At 41.1% G+C, this 25,682-nt stretch overlaps 1 protein-coding gene across 2 annotated transcripts in view; it reads right to left on the bottom strand.

Annotated features, from left to right (window-relative positions):
* The window catches only part of Pi4k2a (phosphatidylinositol 4-kinase type 2 alpha), a gene marked incomplete in the record, with an annotated part of 31,757 nt that overhangs the window by 5,669 nt on the left and 406 nt on the right, over positions 1-25,682 (bottom strand). For both annotated transcript variants that reach the window (XM_013506191.1, XM_013506190.1), the window contains 8 exon segments: positions 4,345-4,404; positions 5,032-5,165; positions 6,122-6,221; positions 8,293-8,354; positions 11,337-11,490; positions 11,692-11,823; positions 16,102-16,302; positions 25,457-25,682. In XM_013506191.1, coding sequence (XP_013361645.1) covers positions 4,345-4,404; positions 5,032-5,165; positions 6,122-6,221; positions 8,293-8,354; positions 11,337-11,490; positions 11,692-11,823; positions 16,102-16,302; positions 25,457-25,682 — 1,069 coding nt within the window.

Here is a 25,682-nt window from a genome sequence, read left to right as displayed (position 1 = left end):
GAAGAGAAGCGGGTAGCGGGTGGGAAGGCCTAATTTTTTGCCCTTCCAGTTAGTAAAGATAGAAACAACAATCACTCAGAAGTCAACAGAGAACAAAGAATCAGGCATTCTCCTCCTTGGCTATGGAGCTGGAATATGGGAGAATCTTTCAGATAGGGAAGCTGACAATAAAGCTTAAAAATGAACAGACTCTGACTCAGCAATTTCACCTTCAAGGAGTAGGGATATATTCATGGATATGCATAAAATATTTTGCTTTAAAAAATATAATACAGTATTATTTGTAACAGTGTAAATTAGTTAAGGAATCAAAAACAAAGAAAAAGAAAAAATTAAAATATATAGAAATAAATGTACTGGCACAGAAAGCTGAGCACAATATTGCTAGCCAGAAAGGAAAGGCGAAAAGGCACCAGCATCAGATTGTGATTCCACCTTTATTTCTACAATTTTATCTTCCTATCTGCTTAGAGAAAAAAAAAAATTGAAAGTTGGCTATGATCAAATTTAAGTCTCTGGAGCCGGGGATATAGCTCAGCGGCATAAGCACCTGCCTGGCAAGCACATGGTCCTGAGTTTGATTCCCAGCACACAAAAAAAATCTAAGTCTCTAGGAATTACAAGTGATTTTAAGTGTTTTTAGTTATCCTGATTTTCTGATATTCCTACAAGGGTGATTTTTCTGGGGTTTTTTTTGTGGTGCTATGATCAAACCCAGGGCCTCACACATGCTAGGCAAATACTCTACCACTGAGCTATACTCCCAAGACCAAGATGATGTATTTTTTAAAAAGCCAGCATTTTAGTTGAATTCCCCTTCCAATGTTATCTCATCAATTTCTCTTTCTTTTTTTAAATTTTTCTTTCTTTCTTTCAGTAAAAATTCTTTTGGCATGTGCTATGCCTGGGCACTGAATCCAGGGCATACTAGGTGAGTGCTCTACCACTGATCTATACCCAAGCCCAAGAATTTTTTTCTTTAGAAAAAATCTTTTTCTCCTACATAAAGTTGCCCAGGCTGGTCTTCAACTTCTGATCCTACTGCCTCAGCCTCCTAAGTAGCTGGAGATTACAGATATGTGCCACTGGCTTCAATAAAATTTTTAATTTGGATTTTTTTCTTCCTGTACTGGGTGGGGATTGAGCCCAGGGCCTTGGCACACAGCTACATCCCCAGCCCTATTTAAAAAAAAAAAAAGAAAGAAAAAAGAAAAAAAATTTTTTTAGAAAGTTCTAAGTCACTAAGTTGTCCAGGCTGGGCTCAAACTTAGAATCCTCCTGCATCAGCCTCCCAAAATGCTGAGATTCCAGGTGTGCACCTCCATACCCAGCTTAAACTGGATAATTTTACAGAAAAGTTGCAAAGACAGGCTACTGGCTCAGCTAAGCAGATAGGATCATGACCTTTCTTTTCCTGTTTTATGTCAGATTTTTTCCAGGACAGAGGGGCACTTTGCTTTGAGGTATGAACAGTAGACAAGGCAAATATGTGAATGCTAAACAGCACAATGGGAAGAAACAGATGCTTATGGAACCATAAAATATTAGGAAGTAGGCACTGTAGGCATGTGGAACTTGCTTAAAACTAAACAGGTTCTACCCCATGCGTCTACCTTTTTTTTTTTTTTTTTTTTAATGTGGTGGTAGGGACTGAACCCAGAACCTTGTGCATGCCCAACACAAACTTTCCCACTGAGCTACACACCCAACCCCTGTCGTTCTGAATGGTGAATAGGCTAAGCATGCATGACTATGCAAACTCCTTGATTCTCCAAGAAGCCACCTACCATTATGGCTATGCAATAACCCTACCCTGCAATCTTCTACCTGCAGTCCCTATCAGCCAATCCAATAGGTTTTAAAAGAAATGATGCCTCCCAAAAAGATGCAACATCAGATTATCTTTTGGCTTGATTCCTTAAAAGTTTTCCTTCCCTTATCCCATGCCAGAACACATATTAGGTCTGCCCTGGGTTGTGTTCTCAAATTGCAATTCCAATTTTCAAATAAGTGTTTCCTTTGCTTATGTTATATGCTGATGCTTCTTTGACTGACAATTAGAAGATGCCAAAAGCCCCTCTGAAGACAATAAGAGGAAAGATGGAGAGAAAGATAAAATTGCACTGCTCCCAATCTCCCCTACACCTTTTGCCACCCTGGATTTCAGCCCTAAGAGGGTAAAAGAGGAGGGTTGTTAAGGTGTTGGCAAGGGACTGAGTTGAGGCTAAAAAAGATGGTTCAACATGGCTATGTAAGGCTGGGATGCAAGCTTATTCTTTTATACTGAATTCTATAATACCAGACAATGTCAGGCATCTTGTACGGTTTACAAAAGTTCTGCCAATCTAATGGGGTCCATACTTTACTTGGGAAAGATAGGAAGACCATGTTACTGATATTCAGGCAGTTGTAATTATAGCAGCTCTTAAAATCTCTGATTGCCAGATGTGGCACACGCCTGCAACCCCGGTCCTTGGAGCTCTGAGGCAGGAGGACTGGCATGTGTTCAAGGCCAGGGTAGGCTGCTTAATGAGTTCAAGGCCAGCCTGCATCTCATACAAAGATGTTGCCTGAAAACAAAACAAAAAGCCTCTAACCACCCTATTTCCAGGGAAAATGAGCTCTGCAAGTCCAAGTGGTGTTGTCACCAGGAGCCTTTAGCTAAATGGTAGAAGTAAATTTGTAACTTATTTTTAAGAACATGAGAAGCTGACTTTTTTCTGCATGTGAAATCAGTATCTTAATAACTAACACATACTGATTTAGTACTTTGATATAGTAAGTACTATTCTGTTTTTCAATAATTTATCTCATAATAAACCTATGAAGCAGGTACTGTTATTAATCCCATGATACAAATGGAGAAAGAGATTAAGTAATCTACCCAAAACCTTATAGGCAGTAAATGGCAGAGCCAAGCTTCAAATTCAGGGACTCTGACTAGTTTGTGCCCTGACCTGCTAAGCCATGCAACTCTCTTTAGGAAGACTTCAAAATAAACATGATGCCAGCGCCCTACATTTTTGAGCCATTCTCCAAGCATATTCTTTACTATCTGTTGGAAGGCAGAAAATACCCTAGGTTTCAGTGGCTCCCTTTAAAGATGAGATAGAGAAAGAAAAATGCAATTTATAACTCAAAATTATAACCACAGTCAGTGTCTGAGTATTTACTATGTGTCAGGCATTATTTTTACTTAACATTAGACATACATTATCTCATACAATCCTCCCATCAGCTGTACATAGTATTATTGAAAATCCCTTCCCCCGAGACCCAATTCTCAGAAGTTTTTCTTCACTTCTGCCCACTCTACCTCTTAAATATTAGTTGCCCACTGAAGCCTATCATTTGTAGATTAACTACACACTGAAGTTAGCTAACAACACACAAACCCTCCCTTCCAAAGCACTTTCCAGTCCCAAATTATGGGAAAAGGTCATACCTGGAAGGGGTGATTGCCAGACACACTAACCAAAAAAAAAAAAAAGACATAAATCACTTTAATCAACACAGAAACCTTGATCAATTATGTTTTCTTTAGATCTACTGGGCTGCAACTCTTGCTGACTTGTGCAAATGAATTAAGATATACACAGCCCACACTCCAACCCAGGCTGCCTTCTAAAACAATGAACAACTGAGGTGCCCACCTGTCTCAGACACACATACCTTTCCTTAAAAATCATATAAACTTCTCCCTTAGAACAAGAGGTAAGATAGTTATTGAAAGGCAAGGGCCTACCATCTTCCAATATGCCAGCTGGGTTTTAATACAGTTCTTTCTTTCTCCACCACTCCACCTCTTAATTCAACTCCATCATACAGCAACTAACTGAACCTTATGTGGCACCATAAGGTTTACTTCATAAACCAGGAAACAAAGGCTTTTGCCCAAGGCCACAGAGTTTCTAAGGGTAAAGTGGTCTGACACCAGAGCCCAGTTCTTAACCACCAACTTACATGGCCTGCCTTGAGCAACGTAAGGACAGAGTATTCACCTACAACTTACCCAGCCCCGGGCATAGAGATAAGCACATGGGATCCAGTGCTTCCCCAAGCACTGGATCCCATGGAAGAGGTGGGAGATTAAGAAGGGCTAATGTTAGGGCTGGGGATATAGCTCAGTGGTATAAGCGCCTGCCTGGCAAGCGCAAGGTCTTGAGTTCAATCCCCACCCAGCACCACAAAAAAAAAAAAAAAAGAAGGGCTAATATATTAGGACAGAGTCAAAACACATATGGCACAGACTGAAAAGAGGATAAAACTCAAGCTTTACATACTGGCAACATGAGTATCCCAGAGAGATCCCCAAAAGACAACTGGAAGATGTCCCAGGCTTACCTGTCCCCGCATGACAGCAATCTGCTTATGGAATTGGCCCCTGTCAAATCCAGGATCTTTCTGCAAAAGAAGGTCAAGAGATCAGATCTGTGAATACCTCACAAAAATCCATTTTCTCCCCTAGTTAGAAACCTTGTAATAAAGAAAACCTATACAAGGCTTATGGGGCTTGGTGAAGTCAACTAGCATCCTAAGAAAACCCACCTTTACAGATGAGGAAACAGAGAACAAGAAAGTGTCTTGTTTTCCAACTCAAACTCAGAGATCTGAGGACATTCTGCAGCCACGTGATGTACCCTCTGTATGATCATCGCAGCTGCCCAGGTCCTTCAAAGGCATCCAAACTAAGTGCTGCTATCATTGTGTGAGATCCTTGCTCTACACTGGTTAAGTCAAGTCAGACAGGTATCAGCCATTCCCTCCTGGCTTGTGTCAAGACCAACTAGAACCATTAGGAGGCAGGTGTGGTGGTATAAATCAGCACTCTGGGAAGCTGATGCAGGATGACAACAAGTTTGAGCCCAACCTGGGTAACTTATTTAGTGAGACCCTGCCCCAACTTAAAGAACAAAAAAAGGCTAAGGATGTAGTTCAGTGCAAAGGCCCTGAGTTCAATCTCCAGTACTGGGGTAGGGTTAGGGATAGCTCCTTCCATACAGTAATCAGTTGAAGGCTCCCAGGACTAACCTTAAATAGCTCATACAGGTCCTCCTCCAAGTCCTTCACAAAGTTAGGGTCCGATATCTTTGGAAGAATCAGATCTTTGATCTCTTGGGAGAATGGGACTTTAGCCTGGGGCAACCAGGCCCAGTAGAAAGGATCTGAAAAGAGGAAAGAACAAACACAAAATGTGTTGGAAAAGTCTCTCCTCATTTGTTTCTTCTACCTACCAGGGAGTTTCAAAAGGAGAATCCTCCTCACTACATACACAGAAAACTAACAAGTGTTGTTAACCATGAAAGTTACAAGTTACATAACTAGTCAGTTCAAGCACCAGGATTCAAACCCACATTTACTTAATCCTGCAGCTCTTTCCTAGATGCTACATGACTTTCCAAGATGCAAGCTTACCCTGAAGCAACTACTTGCCACTGGGACATTGAGATGATTCTCCTGAAAATGAACACCAGTGCTGCAAAGGGGGCTAGTGACTCACTACTTACATTTCTCTTCCTTACCAAAAGTTGCTCAGTTATAATGGGGTAGGGAGTATCAACAAGGAAGACAGGGTACTGATAGCAGCCTATCTGTAGAGACTCAAATACAATAAATCATAAAAAGACAGATTTCAAAATGAATAAGAATAAAAGGTAGAAATAACAAAACTCATCTGTATGCTTTTTTTCCCCTTGTTTGGTTTTTTGAGACTGGGTCTCACTATGTAGTTCAGACTGGCCTTGAACTCACTATGTAGCCCAGGCTGGCCTTAAACTTTGCAACAATCCTCCTGCCTCAGCCTTCTGAGTGCTGCAGTTACAGGCACGTACCACAGCACCCAACTTCTTTATGCTTCTGACTTCACTTTGGTTTTTGTAGTGCTGGGTTGACTCTTGAACATGCTAGCCTTGAGATATACCTCCACCCTCCTATGCTTCTAATTTCTAATCACTCCGTATGTCTCTAGTGGGAATAATACAAGGAAAAAATTATACTAGCTTATATTATGGAATAATTGCCATGTGCTAATAACCATTGTGTTAAAGGTCTGAGCTGCACTATTTCACATTGACAAGACAGGCTGCAAGAGCAGAGCCAAACCAATGGTCTTAAAACTTACAGGCCCTCCAAGAGTCAGGATGCTTCAGTGGGAAGGCCAGCCCATTGTCTATGGCAGCCACCTTGATGACAGGCTCCTTAACCACCACCCAGTCTGTGTCCTGTAGAGCAAGGAGAGGCTAATTACTGAGGGAGCCCATAGGCCTTGGACAAAGTAGTACATCTCATCCCCTTCCAATACCTGTCCTTTTGCAACTTATTTGGAGCTACCTCTGAACTGGTTTCTGTGTTACTGGAACCTGGCACACTTACGGCATCTCTAGCCCAGCTTATTCAAGGTTCTTAGTGTCCCTTTCTTATTTGTGGAAAAGGAGCACTACCCCAGAACTTGCCACAATTGTTGGTAAGGATAATGACAAACGAAGATAACCAAGCCATTCCTCCTACAAAAGGCAATGAGAACCCTAACAGCAGAAAGAAAAATCTGTATTAGGTGGCCAAGGTCTTTTGTGTGGACCTTGTCTCAGACACCATTTCACTGGTGATGACCACATTTCCAGTGAGAAAACAAAACCACAGTAGACAACAGTGCTATTCTTGCACAAAGGAGTCTTTTCCTGCATCAGTGATTCATAAAGAGGAAAAAGACATGAGCTGAACAAAAAGAATGGGCAGCTCACCTGTGACAGCTCACATCAGGGACACCCATGGATACTACAAGGCTCTATGCTTTGGGTTCACTGGTGTGGGATCCTGGCTAGCATTATAGGTAGTACATACCTATAATCCTAGCACTCAGGAGGCTGAGGCAGGAGGATCCTCGTGAGTTTTAGGCCAGCCTGGATTACAAGGCCAGGCTGAACTACATAGCAAAATCCTGTCTCAAAAAAACTCTTAATTAATTCATTCAGTAATTAAAATAAAGCCAGGCATGGTGGCACATGTTTATATTCCCAGAACTCAGGAAGCTGAGGCAGGAAGATTGCCATAAGTTCAAGGCCAGCCTGAATTCCATAGTGAGTTCAAGGCAAGTCTGGGCTACATAGCAAGACCGTGTCTCAAAAAAAAAAAAAAGAGGGCCGGGAGATAGTTCAGCAGCACAAGCACCTGCCTGGCAAGTGCATGGTCCTCAGTTTGATTTCCGGTACCAAAAAAACAAAAAAAAAAAAAAAAAAAAAAAAGGAAAGAAAAGAAAGAAAGAAACCCCGAGTAATGCCTCAATTTCAGTGGGAAAGGCCTAAAGAATCTGTACATGTAGGTAGTGCTGAAGACTAAACTCAGAGCCTCACATGTGCTGGGTAAGCACTCAACCACTGAGCATAGCTCTTCCAATGAAGAGTACAAAATGTAACACTCAGTATTAGAGAAGTAAGCAAAACCTAAGTACTTAACACTGGGGCTAGCAGTATAGTTTAGTGGTAGAATGCTACAGCTGAGCATGTACAAAGTGCTGGATTCCATCCCCAGCACCACGAAATAAAAATAAAATCCAACCTCATTCTCCTTCAGGTAGCCTTCCTGCTACTTTTAAAAGACATGCACATGGAGTAGCAACAGAGAAGAGTGGTAGAAGATGACAGAAACAGCAAGAAACTTGCAGGAGAGGCTTTCTCTAAATTTACATCCTGTGAAATTGTGGTCTGCTGTGAAAAAAGTGTCCCACAGTTAAAATCACTAGGCCAAATCAAACTAGACAGGTTTGTCTCTTGTAGTATTTCTCAGGCTTTTACTATGCTACTGTGCAATGTGAAGCTCAAAGGAAGAGAGTACATAAAATTTTCAAAACTTACTTGACCTTTTCCTCATGCTGTTCCTATTAACATCAATCACTAGGATGTTCTTTAAAACACAGTGAGAAAAACTACACCAAACATTAAGCTATTAATTTTCAATACTGTGCTTCCCTGATTCTTTGGAACTTCTGTGACCTAAATCTAAACTTATATACCCATTTATGTATGTAGCTTGCTCTTTCTTTTTTGTTGTTTTGTTTTTGATACTGGGAATTGAACCCAGTGGCTTTTATATCCCCAGACCTTTTTATTTTTTATTTTGAGACAGAGACACATTAAATCACTAAATTCCCCAAGATGGGCTCAAATATGCAATCGTCCTGCCTCAGCGTTACAGTGCTAGGATTACATGCACATGCCACCATTCTTGGCTTGTGTGTTTCCATATTATAAGTATATTCTTCTCTATCCTCTTATGTGAAACACAGAAATCTCTTACCCGAGAGCTAGAACTATCCATTGGACAATCATATTTAATCAACCAATTGTCGTTGCCTCGATCTGTGAACAGAAATATAAAGTTAGGAGAAAAAATAGGAGTGACCTTTAATTTTAGTAATGGTGGACTAAGTATTGTGGACAAATGAACCAACCCTTCTATTGAGGACAACTACAAAAGTTAGATAAAATATTTTGAAATCTTTGAAAGGCATTGTTGATTTTAATAAAACCACAAGAAGTTAAGAGTCAAGAACTAGGAAAGAAAGAAAATTCGGAAAGAGGCTCCAAGTATTTGTACTTCTCCCCTAAAGCATCTACTGATTTGGGAAGATGTAGCTAGAGGCTAAGCAGAAGAACAGTGTTTTTTTAGCTTTGTAGAGTTAAAAGACAATAATTATACTCCAGTCACTGATAAGGTGTGGGGAGACTGGTAAATCATTTATGCTTTGACATGAGACCTGAAGGGCTACACCTTGAATATAAGCCAAGCTCCCCTTAAATAGCTGAAATTAAACTGATCCTGTACTGCTAGTACCCTAGCTGCTTGCCAAAAGCAAACTTCACCTTTTAGGCATAATTTATACCCTAGACTATCAGATATTCCTATAATTTCTGATAGAAAATATTTGACAACCAAAACTAACAAGGTACACAAAAGGACAAGAATATATGAATGAAAAAAGAGACAAGATAAAATTAAAACAATTGATATAGTTTCCACACAAGGAAATATCTTACTTAGACTTTAAAATGTTCAAGATAAAAATAATTACATTAAAGAAGATAAAGGGAAGGCTGGGGCTATAGCTCAGCAGTACCAGAACCTGCCCGGCAAGTACAAGGTCCTGAGTACAATTCCTTGTACCAAAAAAAAAAGAAGAACAAGGAAAAAAAAAGCAGAGAAGAGGAAAATGGCAGAGTGGCAATCGGCAGCAAAATTAAACCTCTACAAGAACCAGAATCCAGACACACCATAACAACTTGGTAAAGAAAAACAAGAAGTACATTGCTGGAAATCAGAAAGGAACTGACAGAAAAATCAGAAGCTACAGAAAAGTTGGAGAGATGGTCCACAGTGCAGAGAAGGGGAAAAATGGAACAATGTGGTCTCTATCCCTGACTCATGGCTTGTAGGGAGGGGAATCCGGTTCCCCAGGAGCAAGGTAAGCACCTAGGGCTGCCAGACGTAGAGAAAAAAAGTAGCAGGGCACACAGCTGTGGTGAACTGCAAAATTAGGGACGGGGATTCCTTCACATGGCAGGTAACAGCCAGAGAGGAATTCCAGGCTGGGTGCTCACCATATCACCAGGGAATACTTAATCAAATCAGGTGCTCTTTCAGGAAGGGGCTGATTATTTAAATATGGAACTCAGAACAACCAAAAAGAACTTTACTTCAGGGCTCCCAGCAGGACCCTCCCACAGTGACTGGGTGAAAGACAGCCATAAGAGACAGCCACGGACAGAGACTGAGCAGTGATACAGAAAGAGATTCATGGAAAAGTTTAAGACAGAAAGAACACAGCCCTCCCCCCATTCCAGTTGTGCTCCAAAACAGCTGGATTTGAAAACGCCATATGCAAGGCCTTGGGTTCAATCACCAGTACCACAAAACAATAAGAACAAAAAGCCATTATCAACAAAGTAAAAAGGCAACAGAATGGGGGAAATATTTGTGAATATCTGATAAGAGACTAATGTCCAGAATATATAAGGGACTTAAAAAACTCAACCACATCAAAAAATGGTCTGGGCGTGGTGACACAACCTGTAATCCCAGAATTCAGGGACTGAACCCAGAGGACCACCTGAGGTCAGAGAACTGCCACAAATTCAAGGCCAGCCTGGGCTACATAGTGAGTTCAAGGCCAGCCTGTACTACAAAGTGAGTGTCTCACAAAAAAATAAATAAATAAAATTAAAAAGCTGCTTCAGAAATGACCAAAGTCTGGGCATGGTGGTGCACACCTGTAACCCCAGCACTTTGGGAGGCTGAGATAAGAGAATCACCACAAGTTCAAAGCCAGCCTGGGCTACATAGTGAGCGCAAGGGCACTGTGACAGTGAAACTGTCTCAAAAGCCAAAAAGAAAAAAAAAAATCAACAAATTTATTTCCTTAAATTAAAATAAATTTATACTTGTGAATATTTTATGAATAATAAATTCTCTAAATTTTAACATGGAAACCTTACAAATGCCCCAGTGCTCCTTTAATAACACTATGCATTTACAACGGCTGTTCCACACATTAGTTGTATTACAATTTTTTTATACCATTTTAATGTTTTCCTTAGGAAACTGTAATATGATGACATTTGGACTGTGAAATCAATGCCTTTCTTTGTTTTATTTTAACCAAAGACCCCCTGAGAAGTGACACAAGCTGTCCGATGGGACAATCGTGATGTACTACTAGTAGTTTAAGCCAGGAGTAATAAGCAAATTCAAATCAGAGTTGCCCAACAGCAAGACATACGAATTATGTTGTGAAAATGTTAAAACTGCAGCAGAGGGTTTTTTTAATCAATGATCTACATATCCATCTTAAGAAGTTAGAAATAGACAAAATTATCCTGCGACAGACCTTGATGCTGTAAGAATGACTAGAGGTCAAGAATAAACAAGCTCTCTATAATGTTTTGGAAGAGCCAGGTGTCTTCTCTTTTTTTTTTGTCTTTTCTTCCGGTACCGGGAATCAAACTCACAACCTTGCACTTGCCAGGCAGGCGCTTTGCTGCTGAGCTAAATCCCCAGCCCTGAGCCAGGTGTCTTCTATCTGTGACCAGGAAAGAGCCTAAAATGGAATGTAAATACTGCTTCAGCCCTCGCTACCACTGCTAACTACACATGAGGTGTCTGACAAAGCTTATCCCGGAGCTTTGTATTCTCTGACACTCTCCCTAAATGTGCATGTCCCCTCACATACAGGAAAGTGTTCATCCTGACACAGTGTCTGACTCCCAATTCCTGCATGCCTGCAGGTCTTCCCCATGCCTCAGCACAGTCTGGCACAGCATGCAGGACCACCCATACTTACTCACCAGTGTTGCGGATAATGTAATCCAACACTACCAATCGCTCAAACTGCAGCAGTAGTTGCCTATTGGTGTTTTCAGGGAGAGGTTCTGCTTCAAAACGCCGCAGCCAATAGTCTGCATCTTTATAGCCCTCAACAAAGAGCTGGAATGAACCAACCTGTAACCAAAAAGGAACAAAAGCATTTCCCTACAGTCCAAGTCCAAAGACCCTGTGGATTAGTCAAGAACCCAGTAAAGGGACTATAGGACAGACTGTTCATGTGCCTATCTTCAAGTCTGAAGGCAGTTTGTTCTTCTACTTGAATGACTGTCACTGTATATCAGCATCTTTGATAAACGACACAGGTATAGTCAATACCTTTGGAGGTAGCCCAATGCGGTTAAATCGCTGCCCAACTTTTGGCACTTTCTCTAGTGCAAGCCGCTTGCCCCTGGACTTCACTCGGTCAATGGCACTATAATTGAAGGTTTCACTGGCCAGGTATACTACCTACAGTGGAAAGAGAAGAGATACTTAGGTTAAAGTTTAAGAAACCAGACCACTATTGGATAGAATAGCTAGAAATTCACCAATACTGTTCCTTTTCCAAGACACAGAGAAAGAATACACTTCTCACTTGGCCTTCCTAGCAACTAGGTTAGGGAATATGGATAGTTCAAGCCAGTGGAATGCTGATAAAATGATACATGTGCATACCTTCCAGGCCTGGCCCCTAAAATCTCAATGATCCTTAGTTTGTATTTCCCAATCACAGCTAGAAATGAAGCGCTTTGAGACAGAAAAGTCATACCATGAAACAATCTCAGATCCCTTGTTAACTCTACATGAACTGCTACATAGACATCAGCAAAAAGTAAACTCCTACTAAATATATTAGGCCACTGAGATTCAGCGACTACAGCAGCTAGTGTGAATCACCTTGATAACAATCACCTCCCAGGTTAGAAGAGGCCAAAGCCCTATTTTCTTTCCAGATAGAAACAAACTGCAATTTACTCCACTTTATTTCTTTTGAATTTTGTACTTTGCGAAATTATTCATATTAAAATACTATAAACATTAAAATTGATTTTTGCTTTTAATGGACTTCTATATTCATGCAGAAACTGTATCCGGACCATTACACAGGAAACTAGTAACAGCAAACGCCTCTGAGGAAGGAGACTGAGTAGCCAGCAAACAAGAGCGAGCAGACCCTAAATTGTTTTTTTCTACTGACTTTTCTGTGCCTCTGATTTTTACACTAAATATATGCATTGTCTATTTTAAAAACTGCAATGGCCATCAATATTACACGTGATTGTCAAGCTGTGGTGACATGAGGCAGTCCATATGTGCATCCAGAATCACACCTGCTACTCTGTCTTCTGACAAGCCATTCCTATATCTGAACTCTCTCTTAAAATTAGTAAGATTTGGGAGACAGAGAATATCTTACTCACATCCGGAGCACCTAACAAATGCCTGGCACATGCTCACTAAATATTAGGTGAATAAATGAAAGAATGAATGAATGAGTTATGAGCCTCTCTCAGAGTTGACAGCAAGTGGGTTTTAGCATGTTAAGTACCTTACATGAAATTTATAAGAAAATTCCTTTCCTAAGCCTCGCAAAATTCATTACAAATAACTATTTAACTCATGGACATTAGAGGTGAAATAATTCCTTTTCATCTCTCATTTTCTTCTTCTATCCATCCAGTGTTAGCAGGGTTCCTAAAATGAATGTGCAAAGTTCTATGGTAGGTCCACCCTAACTTACAAATCAGGACACTCAGGCATAGGAATCAAGGAAAAGGGGCTTTCTAAAGCTATTCCATCAATAATAACTATGAAAACCCTAGCCATAAACCATCTTTTTCCTCCTATCAGATTAATTTGTGATCGTTCTTCCCAGCCATCCACTTTTTCCCTACAACTAATGAAACTATCATATCCTGAAACATCACAGGAACACAGAGTAAAAAGCATCAATGAATGAGAATCAGAACCTTACTATTTGAAGCTCCTTTGAAAAGTGAGCCTTGTTTCCATAGTGAGAGATGGTCAGATCAACTGGACAGAATCCTGTACAAGGAAGGGTTGGGGACAAAAGAAAGGGACAGACTTCTCTTACTATTCCCCGGCGCAAAGTTCTGTCTCATGTCAGTCTCACTGAGGACAGTGTTTTTGCTGTTGCTGATTTTCTGATGCAAATGATCTTCAGGCCTCATTAAGATTCCCTAACAGGGAAAGAAGAACACCAGAGATGGGGACGAAAGGGATATAGAGGTGACACTAAAGATCAGAACAGCCCAGAAAAATACCATAGGTTTACATGTATGGTATGTTTACCTTGTGCCAGGCACAAGGCTATGTGCTTTTACAAGGATTATCTTGTATAATCACAAGAGCCACTCAACAAAGTAGTAGCTATTTAGATCTCTATTTTTCCAGTAAGGAAACTGAATGTGTGTGTGTGTGTGTGTGTGTGTGTGTGTGTGTGTGTGTGTGTGTGTGTGTGCGCGCAGCAGGGGGTTAACTGACTTGCCCAAGGGTCACAAAAATAAAAAGCTGCAAACTGGATGTGGATCACATGCCTGTAATCCCAGCATTCTGGGAGGCTGATGCAACAAGATCACAAGTTTGAACTCACCCTAGGCAACTAGCAAGACCCTATTTCAAAATTAAAAATAAAAGGGCTGGGGGTGTAGCTCAGTGCAAGGCCCTGGGTTCAATTCCCAGTACAGAGCTCAAAAAAAAAAAAACAAAAAAAAACCTGCAGAGCCAGAATTTAAACTTGCTTTCTGATTTTTAGCCACTGCAATCCAAAAGCACCTATAGCAGGCAAAGGGCCAGGCTCAGGGCCAGGGGCAGTCTGCTATCTGCCTTGTAAAGGAAGAAAATCACAGAGTGATGAGTAAGAAGTATTTAAGAGAGCTTCTAGAGTCTAGGAAAGGCCCAGTGGGAGGATTTCAGGTTAGACAGGAGACTTAGGAACATTAAGTACAGCATAAGACAGTCGAAGTATGCTGTTTATCAATACACACAGATAAAAAAGTATAAAGGAAGGGAATGAGCTGTACAAAGCCATACAGTGACTTAGGTATCAAATGGGAACTATAAACTTGGTCAAACATTTTTTCCACAGACCTGAAATTGAGGGATCTTTGGTACTGGTTCTCATAATATGATTTGCATTCACGAAGTCTTCTGGTACTTAATGAACACTTATTATAAACAGAGCACTGTACTACATATTGAGAATGGGAGAAGGATATCTCAAGAAGTGGTCTCTGACTTCTAGAAACTTCCCAACTAGTTGGGCTTACTGTTTATAGTTTAGTGACCAAAGTGCAAATAGAGTCAAACATTAGTCACATTTTCTTCTAAAATACCCTAAGGAAACCAAATCAAGTTTGAAGGGACATTCCTATCTGCTAATCAACCTCTTTGCCTTCAGAGTCTGCGACCTGAACCTGTGAAGAAAACCTCAGGCAGGAGTGTTCAATTTAGAGGAAAGGATCAATGGATGGACTTCAACTGGTCACGAACACTGCTCCAGAAATTATATGCAAAATATTTATTACAAATATGAGTATTTTTTTCTGAGAACAGTACCTATAGCTTTCACTGGATTCTCAAAGACGGTTAAGACTCAAAACTAAGAAGATGCTTCTGCAGCCTTGGGGAATCAGATCAAAGGTCCATGTAAGGTGTTTCTAACCCTCAGGCTGCTGGACACACAGTGTGTGATGATGTGTCCTTAAGTGTTTGTATACTAACCAGCATATTCTTCCCCTCATAACTCTTGGAGAGTTTCATGGAGCACCCTATAGTACAGGGATTCTTAAACTGGTATCAGTAAACTTGAAATTATATGCCATCAATTCTGTATAGCCAAATATGTTTTGTAGAGGAGTGGTCCAGGAGTGGTCCAAATCCTTCATCAGAACCTCAATTAAATCTGTAACATATATAAGATACATATAAATCCATTATATGTGTGAATTTGCCTGTATCTGGGACCTGTGTGTGTATTGCTGGGGATTAAACCCAGGGTCTTATGCTTCCAGGGCAAGTACATTACCACAACTATATCCCCAACCCAGACCTCTATTTTGGTATGTTCAGATAAATTCCAGGATTCTACAGAATAAAAACAGGTGACGAAGATTCCATGTAGCTCCCTGAAGGTGCTCAGGCCGGTCATTTTGCTCTAACACTCAACCTATCCTAAAATCTTCCTCACCAGACTTTACATAAGCACTTACAAGATGTTAGCTAATCCATTCAAGCTTGTATCTAATGTCAATGTGGTACACTCCCACAGTCCTTGCTTCTCTGTAGGCTAAAAGGTTTGATCACAGTTCATATCTAGCCTAGGCAACATGGTAAGATCTTGTCTCTTTAAAAAATAATAATTTTTTAAAAGGTGGTATTTAAATTCTGGAATGGCTCAGAAGTCTAAGAGAGTGAACTGCAAAAGTAGCTAAGTTTCTAACTAGCTTTGGGTTACCTGGGATCCAAAAACTAAAAAAGCCCACAAATGCTCACTGGCCATCTGTGAAATTCCTGAACTTTTGTGTAAAACCTGTATGTGTATCTTTCTCAGGATAACTTTCATCAGATGGCCAAATGATAAGTCTAATCCTGTTACCCTCCCACAAAAGATTGAGAATCTTAGACTTAAACACTCCCCACTGAGCCCAAAGTTCCAATAATAGGTCTTAGGCCTCAGAAAAACTCTGGCCAAGCAATAAGGGTACCTGGAAGTGAGTCACTGACCTTTGTACGGGGTACAATGTTGAGTTCCAGTTTTTGGTCCACCAGACTGGCTCCTGCCTCTGAGAGATAGCCCTGGTTGAGGACAAGGCAGTCACGGCCAAAGCAGCAGGGACAGCACAACTTCTGTAGCCACTTAGTCCACTTAGGATTAAGGTGTCCATATGGCTCTTCATTCTTCGGTTTGAAGACAGCAATGATCCTCTAAACATACAAAAAGAGAATAGGGGCTGGGGATTTAGCTCAGCAGCACAGCACCTGCCTGGCAAGCACAAGGTCGTGGGTTCGATTCCCAGTACCGGGGGAAAAAAAAAAGAGAATATTAGAGGTGAGCTGAGGGGTCAAAAATGTAGCTTTGTGGTAGATCATATGCATAGACTATGCAAGGCTCTTGGTTCAATCCCCAGCACCAAAAATGTTTAAAAAGGTGAATTGATTAAAGTGGTCACAAACCAAGTCAGCAGAAATCTAGAAGGAAATGAGAGGCACAGGCAACAATCTCTACATACAGTCAGACAAAGGCTTTTCCCTAGCTTGTGCATACCAGCTCATGTGAGCAACTAAGACCCACTGTAGAAAGGACTGTGGCCTAAAAAGGTACCGTGTCTCTTCATTCTTCTCTTGTACTATGCTTCTTTTCTCTATCTCTCCTCCCTCATGTGAGCACCTACCTCTAACCTGTGCTTCAAACAAACAAGGTAAACAGATTTGTACATTTCTAAGAACAAGATCCAAAAGCCACCTCAGTGGCACATCTTGAGTCCTGGGCAGCAATCTTATGTCAACACAGTATTGCTTCTTGCTCTCCCAGAAAGGTTATAACATCATACTGTAAAGTCACCCTTGCCCTAAAAAGTGAGAAATTAATATAGATTTTTCATGTATCCCTGCCCTATTTATCCTTTTTTTATATGGTCTGCCAAAAACTTGACATCACTAAACTCTAACTTCCAAGGTTTATATATACACACTATTGCTATGTTAAAACTACGTAAATTCAGCACACCTGTAATACCATCACTCTGGGAGGCTAAGACAGGAAAATCACAAGTTTGAGCCATGTCTGACTTAGCAAGACCCTGTCTCAAAATAAAAAATAAAAGATGGGAAACGTAGCTCAGTGTAAAGGCCGTTGGTTAAATCCCCAGTACAAGGGCAGAAAAACCTCAAAAAAAGTATCAACTGAAAAGAAATAAAATATTATGGAATGACAGAATGAAGTTAAGAAAATCAATGGGTGACATCCTCTATCAGTCTTCACTCCTATCTCCTGGGTATTAACAAAGCCTTGAAATAAAAAGTTTAGGAATGACAAATTGAGGAAGCAACCAGAAAAAAATCATAACAGCAAAAAGAATCTGCTACTTGACTAAAATAGGGTGAAATAATTCTGATAGGCAGAAAACAGGACATGAGACATCATAAAGATTAAATCCTTCTTTTCTAGCTGACAGTAACAATCCTCAGAGGTTCTTGAACATTTGGAATGCCTAGAAATTATAGCCTCCTTTCTAAATGTTCTCTCCCACAAGCCAGTCAGCCCTCTAAAGTTGTTTTACACATATCTCATTTCCTCCAGCCCTCAAACTGTTCATTCAAAGGCAGAAAAGCAAATATGCTAACTAAATGATTCATCTTTGTATCATATGATTACCCTTCTCCCCTCACTCCATTGCCAACTCAAGCTCAGCTGGGTCATAAGACATTTCCCTGTGGGTATCACTTCCTAAGTGGCAAGCTCACAACAGACAATACACACCCACCTCCCTCCATTAAGTATATACTAGAGAAGGAACTGGCCAGGTCTCACCACATAATTTAGGCTGTCCATGAACCACTATGTAGCCCAGGGTGGCCTCAAACTTGCAGCAATCTTCCTGCCTCAACCTCCGGAGCGCTGGGATTACAGGTGTGCACCACCAAGCTCAGCAGAAGTCTCCTTTTTCTGTGTCCACTCGCCTGAAACTCAGCCTCTGAACAACAAAGCAGCAGCACCAGCAACAGGCTTGTGATTCAGAGTACAAATGGTAAATCCACTGAAACTCTCCGGATCCTGAACAGGGAAGCCACAGGGCAACCGGAAGTATGTCTCAGAACTCAGCGGTTCAACTGGGGCACAATGTGGAGTTCAGCAATCTGGTACTCCGAAAAGGGAGATCAAGACATGCCTGCTACCATAAGCAGGAGCTAAAAAATATCAGAGCTAAGGCTTAAATATTCCCACTTTAGGAAGGCAGAACTTGAAGGCCAAGATTGCAGCCAAACATCATTTATAGATTGAACTTTCATACTTTTCAATTTTTTTCCATTATACGGAGGATCAGCATTTCAGTGACTCTTTAAAGGCGTTAGAAATTATGGCTATCTCAGTCACAGAGAGGTTGCATTAAAGGATACTGTATGGACTAGGTGAATGAGAATGGGTAAGTAGGAAGGATGGAGGAACAGAGGGCATTCAGAGAGACAGGGAGACCCATGCCTTTAACAACTAAGTGCAGGGCTCAGCTCGACCCAATTCTGTTAACATTTTCTCAGGACCTAGTTTCTACAAGACAGTGTGCAAGCATGCAGTGGGTTTCCCTGCCACAGACATAAAACTGCCTCTGGCCAAATTTCCAAAGCTAATGTTCACTTTATATAAACAACTATGTTACTGAGTAATCAAGAATACGCTCCTCATTCATAAAGAACAAACTCTAAAATGACTCAAATTAGAAAGACACTTTCCAGTATTCAGCTGAGAAAGAAAATGATGGCTCAATTTTTCTCATTATCCTTTCTCTTCTTTAACAGGCTGTCAATTCCTTTGTTAAATCTAGGAGAACATTTCAGCTTGGTGCCAATATTTTTAAAACACTTTTCCTTAACATCCATCTGCTAATCTTCCTGTTTCATAAAAGGGCCAAAGTATAGATAGCTGTAGTAGTAGCAGTTCATTGTGTTGGAAATGAAAACAGAACTGCACAAGGAAGCAAAAGCCTGGCTGATGTCAGGATCTACAATCAATTATTGAACTTTAAGAGTTGCCCCTATCTGTCTAGTACTGATAAGAAGGAGGGTCTTATGCTATGAAAAAAAAGGTGCTGGAGCTGGGGGCAGTGCACACTTGTAACCTCAGCTACCTGCAAGGCTGATGCAGGAAGATGGCTCTAACACCGAAGTTTGAGGACAGCCTGGGCAACACAGAAAGATTCTACCTTCAAGAAGTGGGGTGGTTTCTCCAGGAATCTGTAATTAAAGATACTACAATTATATCACTCATATTGCACAGTGAAATATACAGAAGTGACCTTTAATAAATGTTTTTTAAGTTTCATAAATGAAGTGGGTGGTTCTCATACTTTTTGATCTCAAGATTCCCTTAAAGTCTTAAAAATTATTAAGACTCCAGAAAGCACTTGTTTCTGTGGGTAAAAGATATATTTGCTGTATTCAAAATTAAAAGTGAAATGTCAAAACTATTTAATTCACTTAATAAAAATAAATTCATTACATATTAATATAAATCAAATATTTTTAATCAAATATTTTTATGTAAACTTTTCAAAAACATTTTGGTATCATTTCACATTTTTGCAAATCTCTTTGATGTCAGACTTCATAAAGGACAACAGAATTCTCACATCTTCCTTAGTATTCAGTCTGTTTCAAAATCACACATCATGCGATCTCTGGAAATCTCCATTCTATAACAATAAGGAAATGAGAGTGAAATAAGCAAATAAACTCTTAAAATTATTTTTAAAACTTATTATGAAAATAACTTTTACTCCTAGACACCCCCCCCTAAAAAAAGAACTCCTAAGGGTCCATGGGCCACCCTGCAAGAAATGCTGTATTCTATATTAGAGGATACTGGGAAACAGCAGTCCCTGGTTAACTATATAGATAGAGAAAACTTATTTACATACAAAACGGAAGAGTGTACTACTCTAAATATATTAAACTCTGAAAGAAGTTGGGGCCTAAATATTCAGAGTGTAGTGACAGAGAGTTTGACTGTATTTACTTTCCCACCCCGCTGCCATTCATCCAATCTGCTTTACCCTTTATAACTTGCAGCTTGAGACAGTGCTTTATAACAGATGGTAGGTTAATGTTTTAAATCTCATGACCTACATCTGTCTAGGATGTACAAACCTGACTTGTTCTGTTTCACTAAAACAAATTTAAATAAAAGAATTCTACTATGAGATTCTTTATTTGGTGATGGCCACCAGTGTGGTCCTCAACTAAGTGGAAGGTTCTAAGAATTTCTTAGAGGGTACAGGTAGTTGGAAGAAGCATATTCAACATTGTAACAATTTTATATCATGGCAAACTGTTCAAATATATTTAAAAGGCTGAAAATCATTGAGAAGAGGCCAAGTTCACAGACTATGTGGGCATCCCCCACCCCTACCCCAGTACTGGGGATTTCAGGACCTTCGCAATGAGTTACAGCCCTCAACTCCCCATCGTCACCGCCATATTTTTTTACAATTTTGAGACAGGGTCTGGCTAAATCACTAAGTTGCCGAGGCTGGGCTCAAACTTGTAATTCTCCAGGCTCCCAAAGTTCTACGAAGTTCAAATATTTTTAATCAAATATTTTTATGTAAACTTTTCAAAAACATTTTGGTATCATTTCACATTTTTCCAAATCTCTTTGATGTCAGACTTCACAAGTCTGAAAAGTCTGGTGCAATTTCTAAGAAAGGTCCTATAGGACATAGTCTTCCTCTCCCTTTTCTTGTTCCAACTTATTGAAAAACAGGCAAGATGTCTAAAGCTTGAGCAGGCCTGTATGCAACCATGACAGCTGTGGGCAGTGTCCTGTAATTGATATGATGCAAACAACAATTAGCACTACTGAATGAAATGCTATTCTCCACGATTATGAAAACACCTTCTTAAAATTATACTACTTTTGCCTTGTTCAGTGTCATGTATCTAAGAAAGTCAATAGGTATATAATTTCAAAACAAAAAATTGTGATTGAGCCTCCACTAAGCACCAGAACTACGCCAGAGCCTTTCACATATGATTGATCTTGTACAAAATAGTTTATTTACTTAGCTTATGAGTAAGGCAGCTAGCTAGGGGAAGGACCTGAGATAAGAGTTGAGTGACCAGCCATACTGATAAGAATTATAAAATAAGAATGGACAGTGAAGTAGGACTTTTCCTCAATCACATGGAATGCAGCCCCTATTCCCTACTAAAGGGAGTTGTAGTCACTCTCTGCTAAGATCCTGAGTTCTGAGGAAATTAAAATGCAAAACTCTGTTTTTCTTTAAAATCTGCCTCAGTACTTAAAGGAAACATTCAAATTGGTCATTTTAAATCTACAGAGCCACCAGTGACAGCTGACCCCTAAACAATTCAGCAATTCCTATGCTCTGCTTATCTATACAGTAATTAGTTTTGGACTGAGAGGCCAGGTAGCCACAAACTCAAAACCCCACCTGGAGCCAGGCGTGGTGGTGCATACCTGTAATTCCAGCACTTGGGAGGCTGAGACAAGAGGATCCTCATGAGTTCGAGGCCAGCCTGTGCTACGTAAGTGAGTTCAAGGACAGCCTACACTACATAGCAAAGCCCTGTCTCAAAAATAAATAAATGTGTGAAAGAATAGATCAATAAAAATTAATTAAAAAAAAAAAAAAACCCACCTGGAAATCCAGAAGCTATTCTTATTTGCAATAAGATCCCCCTAACCTCCTCTCCGGTTCATGACTTCATTCCTCGAGTCTGTGAAACTATGAGCTCAGAACATACAGTAACATCATCTCATTTAATCCTCTTAAAACTAGCAGGTCACATATTGTTCTGTGATTCCTACCAATATGAACATGTGGTATTACTGGCCACATGAAAGAGAAAATGCGGAAGGAAGGAAGGAAGGAAGGAAGGAAGGAAGGGAGAAAGGAAGGAAGTCTGTAACTAAGTGAAAACAAGACCTGAAGTACAAAGGTGTAAATGAACAGGGGAAATGTGAGATCGTGCTTTACCATGACTTTTTTTTTAAAGGTACTGAAAGTACTGGACCAACGAACCGTCTCTGCACTGAACCACGTACCCAGCTCTTTTTAATTTTATATTGTAAGACAGCCTCGCTAAGTTGACCAGGCTGGTCTCAAACTATACATCCGCCTCAACTTCCCTAATAGTTGTAAATTATAGCCTTGTACCACCATGCGTAGATTCCACCATGACTTCTAATCTGGCATTTTCCGGCTCCAGGTCCTCACTTGCTCATCCTGTGGCAGATACCATCCTAAATTGGAAAATGGAATCAAGAATCTTTTGAACTAAGTTTCAAAAGTAGCTATCACAGAAAGTGCTGGTTCTCCCAATCAGTTTCCCTTCTTCCCTGGACATTAGATTTCTGGCTTTTAGCTGTGCCAGATAAATTTCTAATTCCCAAACACTACTGCAGCTAACTTTTGGACACCGGGATGTAGGTGGAAAAGTCTGGTGCAATTTCTAAGAAAGGTCCTATAGGACATAGTCTTCCTCTCCCTTTCCTTATTCCAACTGACTGAAAAACAGGCAAGATGTCTAAAGCTTGAGCAGCCATGTTGAAGAGTATGAAGTAGAAGCCACATACTAATGATGACTAAATACTGGATGGAAGGAGGCTGAATCCAGGAAAAACTGAAATGCCACGTCAGCCCTAAACAGCCTTTGGACTTCCTTTACGTGAGAAACAAATGAACCTTTTTCCAAATCATTATTGTTTTAAAATATCTGTCACACATAGTCAATTTTATTTTATTTTTATTTTATTTTATTGTACTTTATTTTTGAGACAGGGTCTCAGGCTGGCCTTGAACTCACTGTGTAGTCCAGATTGGCCTCCAACTCGTGGTGGTCCTCCTGCCTCAGTCTCCCAAGTGCTGGGATTACAGGCGGCCACCGCCAGCCACAACCAATATAGTAGCTAAAAACAGAATCCAGAAATTCAGATGACTGACTAACTCTGAAACAGCAAAGTGCTATAGTTAAGACCATGACCTCCAGAGCCAATACACCTGGTTCTACCACTTCCTACCTGCAAGAGCTTGGACAAATGAGTCATACTGTGTGCTTCAGTACTGTCACCAATGAAGGCAGTAACAGTACCCACCTCTGAGAATGGTTAAAAGGATTGAGTTATTATTTGTGAAGCATCTGGCATATAAGTGCTATGTAAGTATCTGTTAAACAAAATAAATACACTTAGAGCAGCATCAAAAAGAACAATACCAACTACAGAGTGTGTGGGCCATACTAATCCTCCACACATTTAGGATTGTCTTCAGTGGGAACAGGAATAAGTTTTGATGGGCCATCCATGTTTCAATTCCCCTTCTAACAAAGAGGAGTGGGTAGTAAAGTTTAGAGACCCAGATACTGAATATCACCAAAAATTGTCATTCTCTGTGTATGTACTGAAGTGGTAGCACGTTACCTGCCAGGGAGACTGAGAGATCCTATTACTCTCAGTTGTTAGAGCACTAGATCACTTCTCAACTGACCTGACACACTTCCAAGGGAGCTTTAACCATCTCATGAAAGGAAACAAAACCTCCCTCCTCCTCCTGAACCTATCAAAGATAATCTTAGTCCATTCTCATACTGGCCAACAAGCTAACTCTTACCATCATTAAATCGCATTCTGTTCTCAAAAAAGATGAAAGCATTTGACTGACATTTAAGATATAATACCTTCCCTTGCTTCTAGAAATGATGGTTCTCATTTATACTTTAAAACTTCCTTATTTAAGGGTCTTGAAAAGAATGATTTTCAAACCTTTCTCCAATCCAGTTTATGTAAACAGAGTTGGCAACAAAAATGCTCTCTGAGTCAGGTGTGATCCCAGCACTAGGGAGGCTGAGGCAACAGAATTAGTTCAAGGCCAGCTGTGGCTCCATAGTGAGTTCAAGGACTGCCTGAACTACATAGTGAGACACTGTCCCCAAAAAAGTAAAAAACAAAAAACACAAACCTAGAAATGCTCTCTGGTTGTGTTTTTATTGATTTTTGCAGCACTGGGGATTGAGCACTAGACTTTTTCACTGAGTTACATCTCTAGCCACCACACCTTGCTGACAACCATCATTTTAGTAAGTACGATAATAATACATTTTTCCTATGAACCATTTCCACCACATCTGAACCTTTTTTTTTTTTTTTTGGTCTTTTTGAGACAAGATCTCACTATGCAGTTCAGCCTGGCCTTGAGCTCACTTTGTAGCCCAGGCTGGCCTCGAACTGGCAAAGATCCTCCTGCCTCAGCCTCCCAAGTGCTGGGTTTACAGGTGTGCACCATCACGCCCAGCAACATCTGAACTTAATGAAGACTTCATCTTTTAGCTTGTTTTCGTTTTTTAAAATTAAATTTCAAATTTCAGGATCTCGCTGCACAGTTCAGGCTGGCCTTGAACTCACTGTATAGCCTAGGTTGCCTCAAACTTGCTGCAGTCCTCCTGCCTCAGCCCCCCAAGTGCTGCGATTTCAGGTGTGTGCCACCATGCCCGGCCCGTATTTCGTATTTCGTCACCCACTGCTCTTACAATCACATCTTCAGTGGGTCAAATGCCTTAAATTTTCTGCATGTCTCAAAACTGGTCATTTCTCAGCTGCTCTTGTCATTCCATATCCCATCTTATCCCTATCTCCCTATATACACATTCAAGGGACAAAATAACGGTCAGCAAAACTCCACCTTTGCTGAAACACAAAATGCTGATAGTGGGGGGAGGTGGGTAAATGAAAGATAACAGCCTGTGCTTCTAAATTTCTGCATTCTAAAGAACTACTGAAAATGAGTTGAATCTTTTCCCAGAAGTGAGCAATAACCAGGGCAGATGAAACTGTGAGTCCACCCACGCTATCACCACGGTCGGTCAACGAGAGACCCAGGACCTTGGCAGGAGACACCCCACAGGAGGCTGGAACTGAACCCTCAGATGGGTCACCCATCCTCCAGAACGGGGACGCGCCGCTTGGGTCTAAAAAGAGAGGACAGACCAAAAGCCCCAAATCCGTAGGCCAATGGCCGAAAAGTAATCCCAGTAGTTTAAAGCTGAGGAACCCACCAGGAAGCAGCATGTGCCCGCGCCTCTCTGCCCGGACCAGATCGCCTCGCCGCACGGCTGGCCCCTGGCCTGTATCTAGTCCATTTCCTCTTTTCATTTTCCGCTCAACCTCCCCCACCAGCGAGGTTCTGATTTATTTCTTCACTCCGCAGAGCTTCCCCATCTCCAGTCCTCAGAGGCACCCCAAATCCCGCTGGGGACCGGCCCTGTGAAGTTTTTCTCCTCTGCACCAGCAGCCCCCTTTGGCCGCGCCCGCGCCGGCCCGGCGCCCGGGTCCCACGCCCGCGCTCACCCCTTGAAGGTCCTTGACGAAGTAGCTTCCGCTGGAGCCCTGGTAGATGCGCTCGGGGAAGATGCAGCGCTCGATGGCCACCTCTGCCTGCCGCACCACCGTCTCGAACTCCGGGTCCTCGGGGAACTCGTTCCGCTCGCGGGAGGCCTGCGCGGCGTGCGCTGCGGCCGCAGCCTGCGCCGCCAGGGCTTGGGCCTGCGCCGCCACGGTGTGGGTCTGGCCCTGG

This window comes from Chinchilla lanigera, unplaced genomic scaffold (assembly GCF_000276665.1).
Source record: "Chinchilla lanigera isolate Chin_1 unplaced genomic scaffold, ChiLan1.0 scaffold00106, whole genome shotgun sequence".
In the NCBI taxonomy this organism is placed as follows: domain Eukaryota; kingdom Metazoa; phylum Chordata; class Mammalia; order Rodentia; family Chinchillidae; genus Chinchilla; species Chinchilla lanigera.
This window is presented reverse-complemented; position numbering and strand designations above follow the sequence as displayed.